The sequence below is a fragment of the Scylla paramamosain genome, chromosome 27 (assembly GCF_035594125.1).
Source record: "Scylla paramamosain isolate STU-SP2022 chromosome 27, ASM3559412v1, whole genome shotgun sequence".
NCBI classification, from domain to species: Eukaryota; Metazoa; Arthropoda; class Malacostraca; order Decapoda; family Portunidae; genus Scylla; species Scylla paramamosain.
Genome location: NC_087177.1, coordinates 16903591 through 16915708, shown reverse-complemented (window position 1 = coordinate 16915708; position 12118 = coordinate 16903591). Strand labels below are relative to the sequence as shown.

The window sequence follows — 12118 nt, the reverse complement described above, 5'->3', positions numbered from 1 at the left end:
TTCTGGAATTCTCAATAATCTGGATTCTGGATAAATAGTTCAGTACCTGTATGAATGAAGTAGGAGAAATTAAATCTCATGCAAATACATGTTGAAAGCCTATAGAACAAAGATAAATAAATGAGTAGACTCACCTCACATAGAATAATGCCAAAACTAAAAATGTCCACCTTCTCATCATATTTGTTGCCTTTCATCATTTCTGGAGCCATCCAATATGGGTTCCCCACAACAGTGTACCTATTTTGGATCAAGAGAAGATATATTAAGATGAGAAACACCTGAGGAAGAGATTAAGTTTTAACATTCTATTATATTTTTTAAGCTCTTCTCAAGAATAAAGTTTCCATAATTCTGACCTTTTCTTTCTTGCATGTTTTTTCCCATATTTCTTCCTTTCAGCAGTCCAGTTGTTCTGTGGCATTATTCTGGCCAGACCAAAATCTGCTACTACAACAGTTTTATCCTGAAAAAGATAAGACACATTATACTTCACTCATTCATTCCTCATTATGATTTTTCACATTCCATTACTGATCATGTCTTTGATCTATTATCATATCTAATATATATATATACTCGTATATATATATATATATATATATATATATATATATATATATATATATATATATATATATATATATATATATATATATATATATATATATATATATATATATATATATATATATATATATATTTTGTTGCAAACAATGACGTAAAGCAAAGAGAAGAAGCAGGAACAAATGAAAGAAGAAGAGAGAGTACGAAGTGGGGAAGAGAGAGAGAGAGAGAGAGAGAGAGAGAGAGAGAGAGAGAGAGAGAGAGAGAGAGAGAGAGAGAGAGAGAGAGAGAGAGAGAGAGAGAGAGAGAGAGAGAGAGAGAGAGAGAGAGAGAGAGAGAGAGAGAGAGAGAGAGATATGATAAAAGATAGACTAATGAGTGAGCAAGTGGGCAACAGCAGAGGTGGAGGTGCCCAATGTGCAATGAGTTCTGCTCGCAGTGAAAGTAAAAGTTTTACAGTCTTCACCCCTCCTCCTTCCCAAATTATTTTCAGTACTTTCCCTTTAGTCCCTCTTATTAAGCCTCACACAGTTAATGGCAGAAGAATTGCCCTTGAAGATAACGTAATTAGAATTCATCCAGACCCTATAGTTTAGTCACCAGAATTTCCAGAAGAAAAGTGTCTTGTTGCATCAGCTCACAGTGTGCATGTGGCGGCAGGAGTGTGTGTCTGTGTGTATGTCACCATCCACCCCCTCTCTTGGACCACCCCTATAGTAGCAGAGTGGGAGAGCATTCCACCTCACTTCCCATGCTTTTGAGTCTGTTGTAATCCAGCTACTACACTAGATAGATATACAGTCTACCACACTAGGTAGATGTACAGTCAGAAGGCAGATGCTCGGAGAAGACTGGGTGGGGATATTTTACAGTTAGCTGGGTCAGTTACTTTAACCACTTTGCTCTGGATGCTTACAAAATGCGCGTTTCATATACAGCATAGGCCCGCATGTCCCAGTTTGGACACACACCCTGCACTATGTCCACCTTCAGACACGCTTTGATAGGATATCTCTGTGGCATCTCCCACACGCCTTGTCCCGCCGTCCCCATGCTCTGAGTGGCAGTCAGTGTCTGGCCTTGCCTCAGGCTGGATGCTGGAGGACAGGTGCCTTCTGTATCACTAGTATTCATAAAATATACAGCAGCCTGTTACCCTTTTGTTTCCCTGGCACCCTTAGCAGCACCCTGAGCACACCATACACAACTCTACTACCATACAACCTACAAACAAGAAAACAAGTAAGCGAAACCTTGTGTACACAAGTGGTATTTCATCTAATTTCTAATACTATGATTTCTCTCTCTCTCTCTCTCTCTCTCTCTCTCTCTCTCTCTCTCTCTGAGTCAACCCTTCAGTTGTCATACAAATATGAGGCAAGACTTGTTTTTCTGGGTGTAAGTATGACACACACACACATATTTACAATTTTGGAGTGTTTGGAGGGTAGTAAATTACAGAAAAGGTGGTAATGGGTGAAAGAGTAATAAATAGGGAGGGAAGGGAAAGTGGAGTTATCAGAAAAGAGAGTTGTGGGCAGCTGTGTGTTTATGTGTATGAGTGAGACACACTCTCTCTCTCTCTCTCTCTCTCTCTCTCTCTCTCTCTCTCTCTCTCTCTCTCTCTCTCTCTCTCTCTCTCTCTCTCTATATATATATATATATATATATATATATATATATATATATATATATATATATATATATATATATACACACACACACACACACATAAAAAAAGAAGTAATAGACACACGTCCACTACCTTCATTCATCAGTAATTGTCATAAGACAACCTTCCCAGTTGCATCAACTTGCGTGCACACACACACACACACGGTGGCGGGAACTGACAGGATGTGTTTCCTAATGCTCTACATATAGAAGTAAGGAATAACACAAATTGCTCATGGTGGAACAAGTTATGATATGAAGACCCAGGAATACCTAGGTGGTAAATAGGGAAGGAAGAAACAGTACGTGAGTATAGTTATCCCGTCTCTAGGAGAGTTTGGTTGGTTTGTTTGCACTTTGGACAAAATGGCAGAGGCCGGCACACCAAAGGAACGGAAGTCCTTTGAAGGTTTTACTGGTGAGGAAAGAGAACTAAATTATAGAAAAAATTGTAGAACAAATTTTATATATGGAAGAAATGATGGACAAGTTATTGGAGAGAACAAAGACATCGGAGGCACATCAGAAGGAGACAGGTGAGGAGTTGGTGACTATTATGGCAAAGTTAATGGAGATGGAAGATAAAAATTAAAAGTTAAAGGAGAAAAAAGGCTGTTTAAGAAACAAATAAAGGAAAACGTAGAAACTGTTCAGAAAGGAAATGAGGGAATGAAGGCAAGTGTAAAGGATGTGGAAATGAGGCAAAATAAGTGGTTAAATAAACATAAATTTAAAGAAGAATCACTAAAGAAAATAATACAACAACAAGAAATGAAAAACAAAACCTGAGACAAAAAGTGGTAAATGTTATTAAAGAAGAGTAAAGTTAGTGTGAGACACTGTAGAAAAATATAAACAAGTAATTCTATTTGGTTATAAGGAAGAGAAAATAGTAAGCAGAATTCAAAGAGAGGAAAAGGAAAAGAAAATGTTGAATAAGTTACTCAAGAAAGTGGCAGGTGAAGACAGCCAGGTAGTAAAGCAAGTGGAAGAGTTCCATAGAATTGAGAAATATGAAGAAGAAAAAATGAGACACATAAGAATAAGGCTTGCAACACCGGTACAAGCAGAAGAGGTAATTAATGGGTCTTGGAAGTTGTCTGGAGATGATGAATATAAGAATGTATGGATAAACAGGGATATGGATGAGACTGAAAGGCTGAAGCAAAAGGAGCTGGTAAATGAAGCTAAACAAAAAAAAACGAACAATGAATGGAGGAGGAGTTTTTCTGGAGAGTAAGAGATATGAGAATAAAGAAATGGTACATCAAACAGTAAGTATGCTATACTAATGTAAATGGATTAATGTCAACTAAAATGTAATTAAATGAGTTATTAAACAGAACTGCACCAGATGTTGTTGTATTATGAGACAAAATGGAAAAATGAGTGGGGAACTCCTGACACTGGTGATGATAAATATGATTTATGGATGAAAAACGGAAGTGACAAGGGAGGAGGTGGAGTGACAATTCTGACAAAAAAAAAATGTGTCAAAGTGGAGAAGGTAATAAAAACTGAAGACAAGTCTGAAATTCTACAAGTGATTATTATAAGTGGAAATGGAAGGATAATGAATTATGTAGGAGTGTATGTGCCACCTATGACCAATGCTTGGCGAAAAGAAGAGCACAAAGAGATGTTGGTAGATGTGTTAAAAGGCCTTGAAAAGATAGTGATGGAAAGTAGTGATATAGTTATTGTTGGTGATTTTAACAGCAAGGAGATAAATTGGGACACATTGACAACTACTGGAAGTGAGAGGTCATGGACTAATAGACTATTGAACTGGGCAGTGGAAAACTTGATGACTGAATGGGTTGATCGTGATATCAGATTTAGAGGAAGAGATAAACCATCAAGACTTGACTTAGTGTTTACCAAGGACATGGAAATTATTGAAACTATACACTATGATAGCCCTCTAGGTAAAAGTGATCATGTGTTGATGGAATTTAATTTGAAAAGTGAAAATGTAATCATTGATGAAAATTATAAGGTAAGAAGAATTAAATATAGTAAAGCTGACTTTGTTGCCGTGGACTGGAAAGAGTTTGAAGATGCAGAAGATGTTCAGGAAAAATGGGATGAATTTATAAGGATATATAATTCTCCTGTGGGGAAATTTGTACCTAGAGGAGGAGCAAGATGTAGAAAGGGTAAAGAATGGTTTAATATAAAATGCAAAGAGACTAGAAATCATAAATCAAATGCTTGGGATAGATGGAAGAAGAGGAAAACTGAGAGCAGATGGGAGTAATATATTGATGCTAGCAACAAGTACATTGAGATAATAAGAATGGAGAGAAGAAACTATGAAAGAGATATAATAGATAAGTGTATAAATTAACCCAAACTGTTCTTTAGACATATTAATGGGAAAATGAAAAAGAAGGAAGGTGCATCAAGATTGAAAGTTGAAGGAAAAATCTATTAGGATGCACAGGACATGGCAGAGGTTATGAACAATAGTTTCAGATTGGTATTTACTGTGGAAGGGGAGTTTGATGCTGGAAGGGATAAGTTGGTGAGGAATATACTAAGTACAGTCCCAATCAGTTACAAAGAAATACTCAAGATGATGGAAGAACTTGAAGTAAATAAAGCAACTGGTCCAGATGGAGTATCAAACTGGATATTGAAGGAATGTAGAAAACAACTGGCTGATAAAATTCACAGTCTAGTGGTGACATCACTATCACAGGGAAGATTACCAAAAGATTGGAAGAGAGCAAATACTACACCAATATACAAAGGAGGAAATAAGGAAAATCCACTAAATTATAGACTAGTGTCCTTGATTAGTGTTGTGGGGAAAATATATGAAAGAACAATAAAGGAAAGATGGATGGAACACTTGGAAAGAGATAAAGTTTTAGTAAATTGTCAATTTGAATTTAGGTGGGGAAGATCATGCTCCATGAACTTATTGTCCTTTTATTCAAGGGTATTCGATATTGTGGAGGAGAGAGACGGATAGGTGGATGGTGTCTACTTAGACTTGACAAAGTACTACACTGAAGATTGCTATGGAAGATAAAAAAAATCATGGAAAAAACTGGAGGAAGACTGCTGAAGTGGATGGATGATAGAGAGATGAGAACTGTAATACAAGACCAAAATTCATCTTGGCTGAAAGTAACTAGTGGTGTCCCACAGGGGTAAGTGTTGGGACCAATAATGTTTGTAATATATGTGAACGACATAAATGAAGTAATAGTTATATGAACTTCATATATATATATATATATATATATATATATATATATATATATATATATATATATATATATATATATATATATATATATATATATATATATATATATATATATATATATGACCTGCAGATCTGCAAATCTGCAGATTTGCAGATGATGTTAAGCTGATGAGAAGGGTAGAAAATGTAAATGACTATATGGTACTGCAAGATTTAAATAAGATAAATGGATAGAGTAAATCTTGGCAAATGGAATTTAATTACAGTAAATGTAAAGTAATGGAGTTTGGTAAGAGTAAGAAAAGAATAAAATATCATTATGAGATAGAAGGTGTAAAGTTAAAGAAGTCAAAAGAAGAAGTGGATCTGGGAGTAACAGTTACTGAAAATTTTACTCCGGACAGACATATTGATAAAATTACTGGAGAGATGATGAATTTGTTAATGAGTAAGAATGCCATTCTCATATTTGGATACAGAAATGATCAAAAAGTTGTTGGTTTCCATGATAAGACCAAGACTGAAATATGCAGCAGTTGTGCAGTCTCTTCATACAAAGAGGAATATTATAAAATTAGGAAGAGTACAAAGAGCAGTCACTATGATGGTTCCAGAGTTGGGTAAATCGACCTATGAAGAGAGATTAAGAATGTTGGAAATTCCTACCTTTGAAAATAGGAGAGAGAGAAGATTTAATAAATGGTATGGAAAATGTGGACAAAGAATGTTTTATAAATTTAGACACAGAGTACAAGGGGACACAGTAAAAAGTTAAAGAAAGTTAACGGTAGAAGAGACATTAAGAAGTATAGTTTTCTTCACAGAAGTGTGAACAAATGGAATGAACTCAGTGAAGACATTGTCAATGCCATAACTGTCCATGCTTTTAAGACCAAACCAGACAGATACAGAGACAGGATACTATGAGATTACTCCCCTCCCATAAACTACAACTAGGTAAATACACACACACACACACACACACACACACATAGGAGAGAGAGAGGAGATTTAATAAAACATCTATAGAATGATAAATGGTTTGGAAAATGTGGACAAAAAATGTTTTATAAATTAAGACACACAGAGTACAAGGGACACAGTAAGAAGTTGAAGAAAGTTAACTGTAGAAGAGACATCAAGAAGTATAGTTTTCCACACAGAAGTGTGAACAAGTGGAATGAACTCAGTGAAGACACTGTCAATGCTGAAACTGTCCATGCTTTTAAGACCAAACTGGATAGATATAGAGACAGGATAGTATGAGATTCCTCCCCTCCCATAAACCACAACTAGGTAAATACACACACACACATACACACACACACACACACACACACACACACAGAGAGAGAGAGAGAGAGAGAGAGAGAGAGAGAGAGAGAGAGAGAGAGAGAGAGAGAGAGAGAGAGAGAGAGAGAGAGAGAGAGAGAGAGAGAGAGAGAGAGAGAGAGAGAGAGAGAGAGAGAGAGAGAGAGAGAGAGAGAGAGAGAGAGAGAGAGAGAGAGAGAGAGAGAGAGGGCAAGGAATGAAGAGAGAGAATGTAGGGAGGAGGGAGGGAGAAAAGGGTAATAGGGCAAGGAATGAACTGGAGATAAGATGAATCTCTCCAGCTTGCAATGTTGTATAGGGATGAAGTCCATATACTGAGAAAAAAATTCAAGAACATCAGTGTATCAAGTCAAAAGAAACATGATATATAGAAGCTTATGGTTGACAGCCCAACACATGCAGGCGGTGCAAGGAATAGGTTTGTTCATGTTTAGGAAAACTGATCATAGTGCACATAATTTTACTTCAGCAAATCACTTTTCTGCTGAAGTACACTTTCCCATGAAATACGCTATGTCACCCCGTGCCAGCAGTTGCTGCAGTGATCCCAAGCCGTTCAGACGTTTGTCCTGGCTCTCTTGTTTCGGGTGACCTTTTTTTGTTTCCTGTTTCCCGGGACAAGTTTCTGGTCATACGGGTTCCAGTGGCCGTCTCTACCCGTTATCCATCTGTGGAGCGGGTTGGTGCCTTTATTTCGCCCAGTTAAGTGTTATTCTGCTGGGTTGCAGGGGGCAGGTAGCAGGCCTGCCATCATGGAGGAGACTGGATGAAGCCTCCCCGAGGGGATTCAAGGCTTCTGGCACCGAGGATCGTTCCTCTTACAGAGGAAGCTCAAGTAGTTCTGCAAGAACTACGCACAGAAGCTCTTCTTCACGCCGAGAGAGCTCTAACGGAAAGTGTTATTCTTCCGGGAGGGGTGATCGTGGGCAGGAATGCCCGCCCTCAGGGGAACAAAAGCGTGAGCTGTTGTCACCTCCTCAAGCTCACTGTACTTCAAGGGACGATGCTAACGCCCCTCCATGGGCAGTGATGTTTGAGGCTATTACTGAGCTACATGGTGAAATCCAAAAATTGAAGAGGGATAAGGTTAAGTCTGCCTATGATAGGCAGCAAGGCATGTTGGATCCCGGGGACCCCCCAGGAGGGGGGGAGGTGCGGCAGGGTGGCGCCCATAACATCAACAACACAGCCTCACACCGCCACGAACGGGTGGTAGGACGTCCCCTCTTTATACAGTCAGGACTCACGGACTCCACAGCCGGTTTTTCTGGTTTTGATGATGGCAATGATGATGATGAAGATGGTGAAATTCACGATGAGCCAAGTATTGGCAGCGTACTCATGCACAGTGCTAAAACATACGGGCCTTTGGACGACATTTCAGTAGATATGGAGATGCCTGTGGCTAATATGGTGAATTACTTATTCGACCACGGCATGCGTGAAGAAGAATACAAGCAGATTGTCGAGGACGAGGCTACCAAGAGGCCCAGCAACTGCCCTGTATTAACCCCTGTCGTCTGCAACGCTCCAATATTTGATGCTCTCAAGGTTGAGGCAAAAAAGACTGATTCTCGTATGAGAGAGGTGAGCAATGACATTCTGATGGCTGCCACTATCATCATAAAGTCGCTCACTACTCTACACAAAATTGCACAAGATGAGGGTCACGCAGGGGTTGCCCAGGAAGTGGGTATGCTAAATGGAGCCCTTGCATTACTTGGGAATGCCAACTACTGTAATAACTTGGCCAGGCGATTCATCATCAAGCGGGAAATTAATCCCAAATACACTCACTTGTGCTCAGATAAGGTACCCATGACGCAGTATCTATTTGGTGACGATGTCTCGCAGTCAGCAAGACAGATTGAGGAGTCTGACAAGCTCAGGAACAAGATTGCACTGAAGAAACCTCTCCTGCCTCCGGTGGCGGTGTGTACAAGTGGCTTTGCCTTGCTCTCCGAGTTTTCTCTGAGTTTTGTGGTTTATTTTCTCTTGCCTGTGTGCTGAAATACCCTGAAAATGGTGATGAGCGCGTGTGGTTCATGCGAGGAGAGTGTGGCGAACAGGCTGTGGCATGCGAGAGATGCATGGCCTGGTTCCATGTAGCCTGTGTGGGCATGAGGGAGGCCAACATGAAGGCGCTGGGGTTCGAGCTTCTGGTGTTTCTCTGCAGGGAATGCCTGAGCAAGAGCCTCAATGAATGGAGGAACCAGGATGAGGAAAAAGAAGAGAGAGTGGAGCAAAGCACCCAGACAGAAAACCTGATGAAAGAGGCAGAAGCACAGACGACGAAGACTGAAGAGAGAAAAGACCAGCAAGAAGTGGTGGAAGTGGCCAGAACAGTTAGACGCCCAAGGAAGAAGAGAATGGTAACCAAGAAAGCCCCAGTACATGTCATTGGAGACAGCATGGTAAGGAAGACTCCCGACTTTGTGAGAAGGGAAATTGAGTGCACCAGCATGGGAGGTGCTAAGATCCAAGACGTCAAGAGGAAAGTCAAGGAAGAAGTGCAAGAAATGGAAGAGAGAAGCCTGCTAGTTATCCAAGGAGGAAGCAACAACTTAGTAGAGGCAGGTGCTGAAGACACAGTAAAGGAAGTGATAGAAGCAGTGAGGGCAGCAGAAGAGAAGAAGATGTGTGTGGCTGTGGTGGGGGTCCTGCGGCGCCCACGGGAAGGAGTGCAGTATGAGAAGGTCAGAAGAGAAACGAACAGCAAGATATGCATGGAACTAATGAAGGTCAAGATGGAATGGATGGCAGAGAAGAAGGGCAAAGTGAGCTTCCTGGACATGGATGGGATCCTCGACCAGGACAAATTCTTCGGGAGAGACAGGGTCCACCTCAACCACAACAGGAATGAGAGGCTAGAACGTCGACTGGCCGAGTGGATGAGGGAGAGGCAGGTGTGTTGTGTGGACGACGCATGACGAGGAGGACCCACTGATGTCAGCAAACATGGAAGAAAAGAGACTAACCAGGCAAGTAAATGTGTAAAGATTGGCTGTATGAATGTGAGAGGATGGGGTGTGGGCAAGTTTGAGGATGTATGCAAGGAGCTCAGGGAGTGGGGGTTCGACTTAGTCGGGCTCACTGAGACTCACCTGAGAGATGATGTACGAATGGAGGGATGCGAGTATGTTATGATTGGAAAGGGGCGTAAGGCACAGGAAACACTGGGAGGAGGGGTAGCCCTACTCTACAAGAAAGAAAGAGGACTGAAAGTAGAGGAGATTGATGTGGGGGAGTGTACAAGTAGTGAGGATGTGCTTGCAGTCAGAGCGGAATGCATGGATGATCGTGGCAGACCAGAGAAGGTGGTACTGGTGGTAGCGTACATAACTGTCATGGGTGAAAGAGCAGAGAGGGAAAATAGGAGGAAGTATGACATACTTAAGAAAGTTGTGAAAGAGCATGGAGAGGAGAGAGTGCTAATTATGGGTGACATGAATGCACATGTGGGAATACTGGGGGAACAGGTGAACAGGAATGGTGAAATGCTTGGAGAGTTTGTTGATGAACTGGAGCTGGAAAATCTGAATGTTACTTTGGCTGAGGGGCGTGTGACTTGGAGTGCAAGAGAACAGGAATCGGCAATTGACTACATGTTGGTGAATGGAAGAATGCGTGAAATTGTGTTGCACATGTGGATAGATGAGGATGGTTTGGTTGATATTGTGTCCGATCACAACATGCTGGTTGTGGAGTGCTTGATGCAGGGTGGGAATGAAGTGAAAGTGGCAAGTAAGAAAAAGAAATGGAGACTGAGGATGTAGGGTGGAAGAACTTTCAGGTTGATCTGAGTGAGAGAAGCTGGGACGACGAAAGTGGGCATGACGTGGAGCATCTGAATGAGAAACAGGTTGAGGACGTGAGGGGTGCTGCTGAGAACCAGATAGGGTTTGTGAGAGTAGGTAGAAGAAAGAATGTATGTAAACCATGGTGGAATGATGAAATCAGAGCAGCTAGGAAGGAGCGAAAGAGAATGAGTAGACAGTGTAGATGGCTGAGGAAAAAGAGGCATGAAAGCGATGAGGCAGAGAATGAGTATCAGAATGCATGGGCAGCGTATGTGAAGCAGCAGCGGTTGACAAGACGAATGATAATGAATGCTAAAGTGAAGAGTGAAAGGAGCGTGATTCAATCTTTAAGGGAGAAAGGTATGGAAGGTGGCCGTGAATGTTCATGAGAGGTGAGAATATGTCAGGCAGTGTTGGTGTGGAGAGTCTAAAAGTGGAGGGTGTAGTTATAACAGAGAAGGATGGAATCAGGAAGGCAATCAAAGGGTTCTGGGAAGAAGTAGGTGGGGTAGGTGAGATGTTTAGTGTGAGAGAAGAATGTGTAACACTGGAAAGGAAGAATGCAGATGAACTGGATGAAAGAATCAGTAGGGATGAAGTGGAGAGGTGTGTGAGAAGGCAGAAGAATGGCAAGGCAGCAGGTCCAGATGATATACCCTATGAGTTCTACAAGAATGGTGGGGAGGTAGTGATAGACAGAATGACTGAGTTATTCAACCGAGTGTGGGATGAAGAGAGAGTGCCAAGAAAGTGGAATGAGAGCCGAGTGTGTCTGTTGCATAAGGGAGGATTTAAGAGTAAGAATGAGCTGAAGAACTACAGGCCAATTGCATTAGTGAATACAATAGGTAAACTTTTCAGTGCAGTGGTGAATGAGAGACTGTGTAAATGGATTGAGAGAGCTGGAGTGCTGGGTGAAGAACAGAATGGTTTTCATAGGGACAGGAGAGCTGAGGACAATATGTTTGTGGTGAATGAAATGATTGAGAAGAAAAAGAAGGATGGGGGTAAATTGTACCTAGGTTTTTTTGGATATAGAGAAAGCTTATGACAGAGTGAACAGAGAAATGTTAGGTAGAGTCTTAGAAAAGATTGGATTGAGTGCAAAGATAGTTAACATAGTGCAAAGTATGTATGTGGACACAAGAGCTAGATACAGGCTAGGAGACATAGAAACAGACTGGGTGAAGAGTGAGAGAGGAGTTAGGCAGGGCTGTATATTGTCACCAACCCTTTTTAGCCTGTATACAGAGGAGCTACCAGCCAGGATGAGAAGAATGAATGTAGGGGTAAGTGTGGGGAATGATAAAGTATGTGTGCTCCTTTATGCAGATGATGTAGTTGTTGTGAGTGAATCAGCAGATGAGCTTCAAAGTTTGTTGGATGTAGTGGATGGCTATGGTAAAGACTTTGGAGTAAGGTTTAGCAGTGAGAAAAGCAAAGTAATGATTGTGAATAGGTCAGAGGATGAAAGTAATGTGGTATGGAGACTTGGAGAGAATGAGTTGAGACAGGTGCAAGAATA

At 40.9% G+C, this 12118-nt stretch overlaps 1 protein-coding gene across 4 annotated transcripts in view; it reads right to left on the bottom strand.

The window, feature by feature from the left end:
- LOC135114293 (LIM domain kinase 1-like) overlaps window positions 1-12118 on the bottom strand; it is a 267522-nt gene that overhangs the window by 99007 nt on the left and 156397 nt on the right. For all 4 annotated transcript variants that reach the window (XM_064030183.1, XM_064030184.1, XM_064030185.1 and 1 more), the window contains 2 exons: window positions 360-466; window positions 135-240 (listed from right to left, as the gene is read on the bottom strand). In XM_064030183.1, the coding sequence (XP_063886253.1) occupies window positions 135-240; window positions 360-466 (213 nt within the window). The remainder of the gene's footprint in view (window positions 1-134; window positions 241-359; window positions 467-12118) is intronic.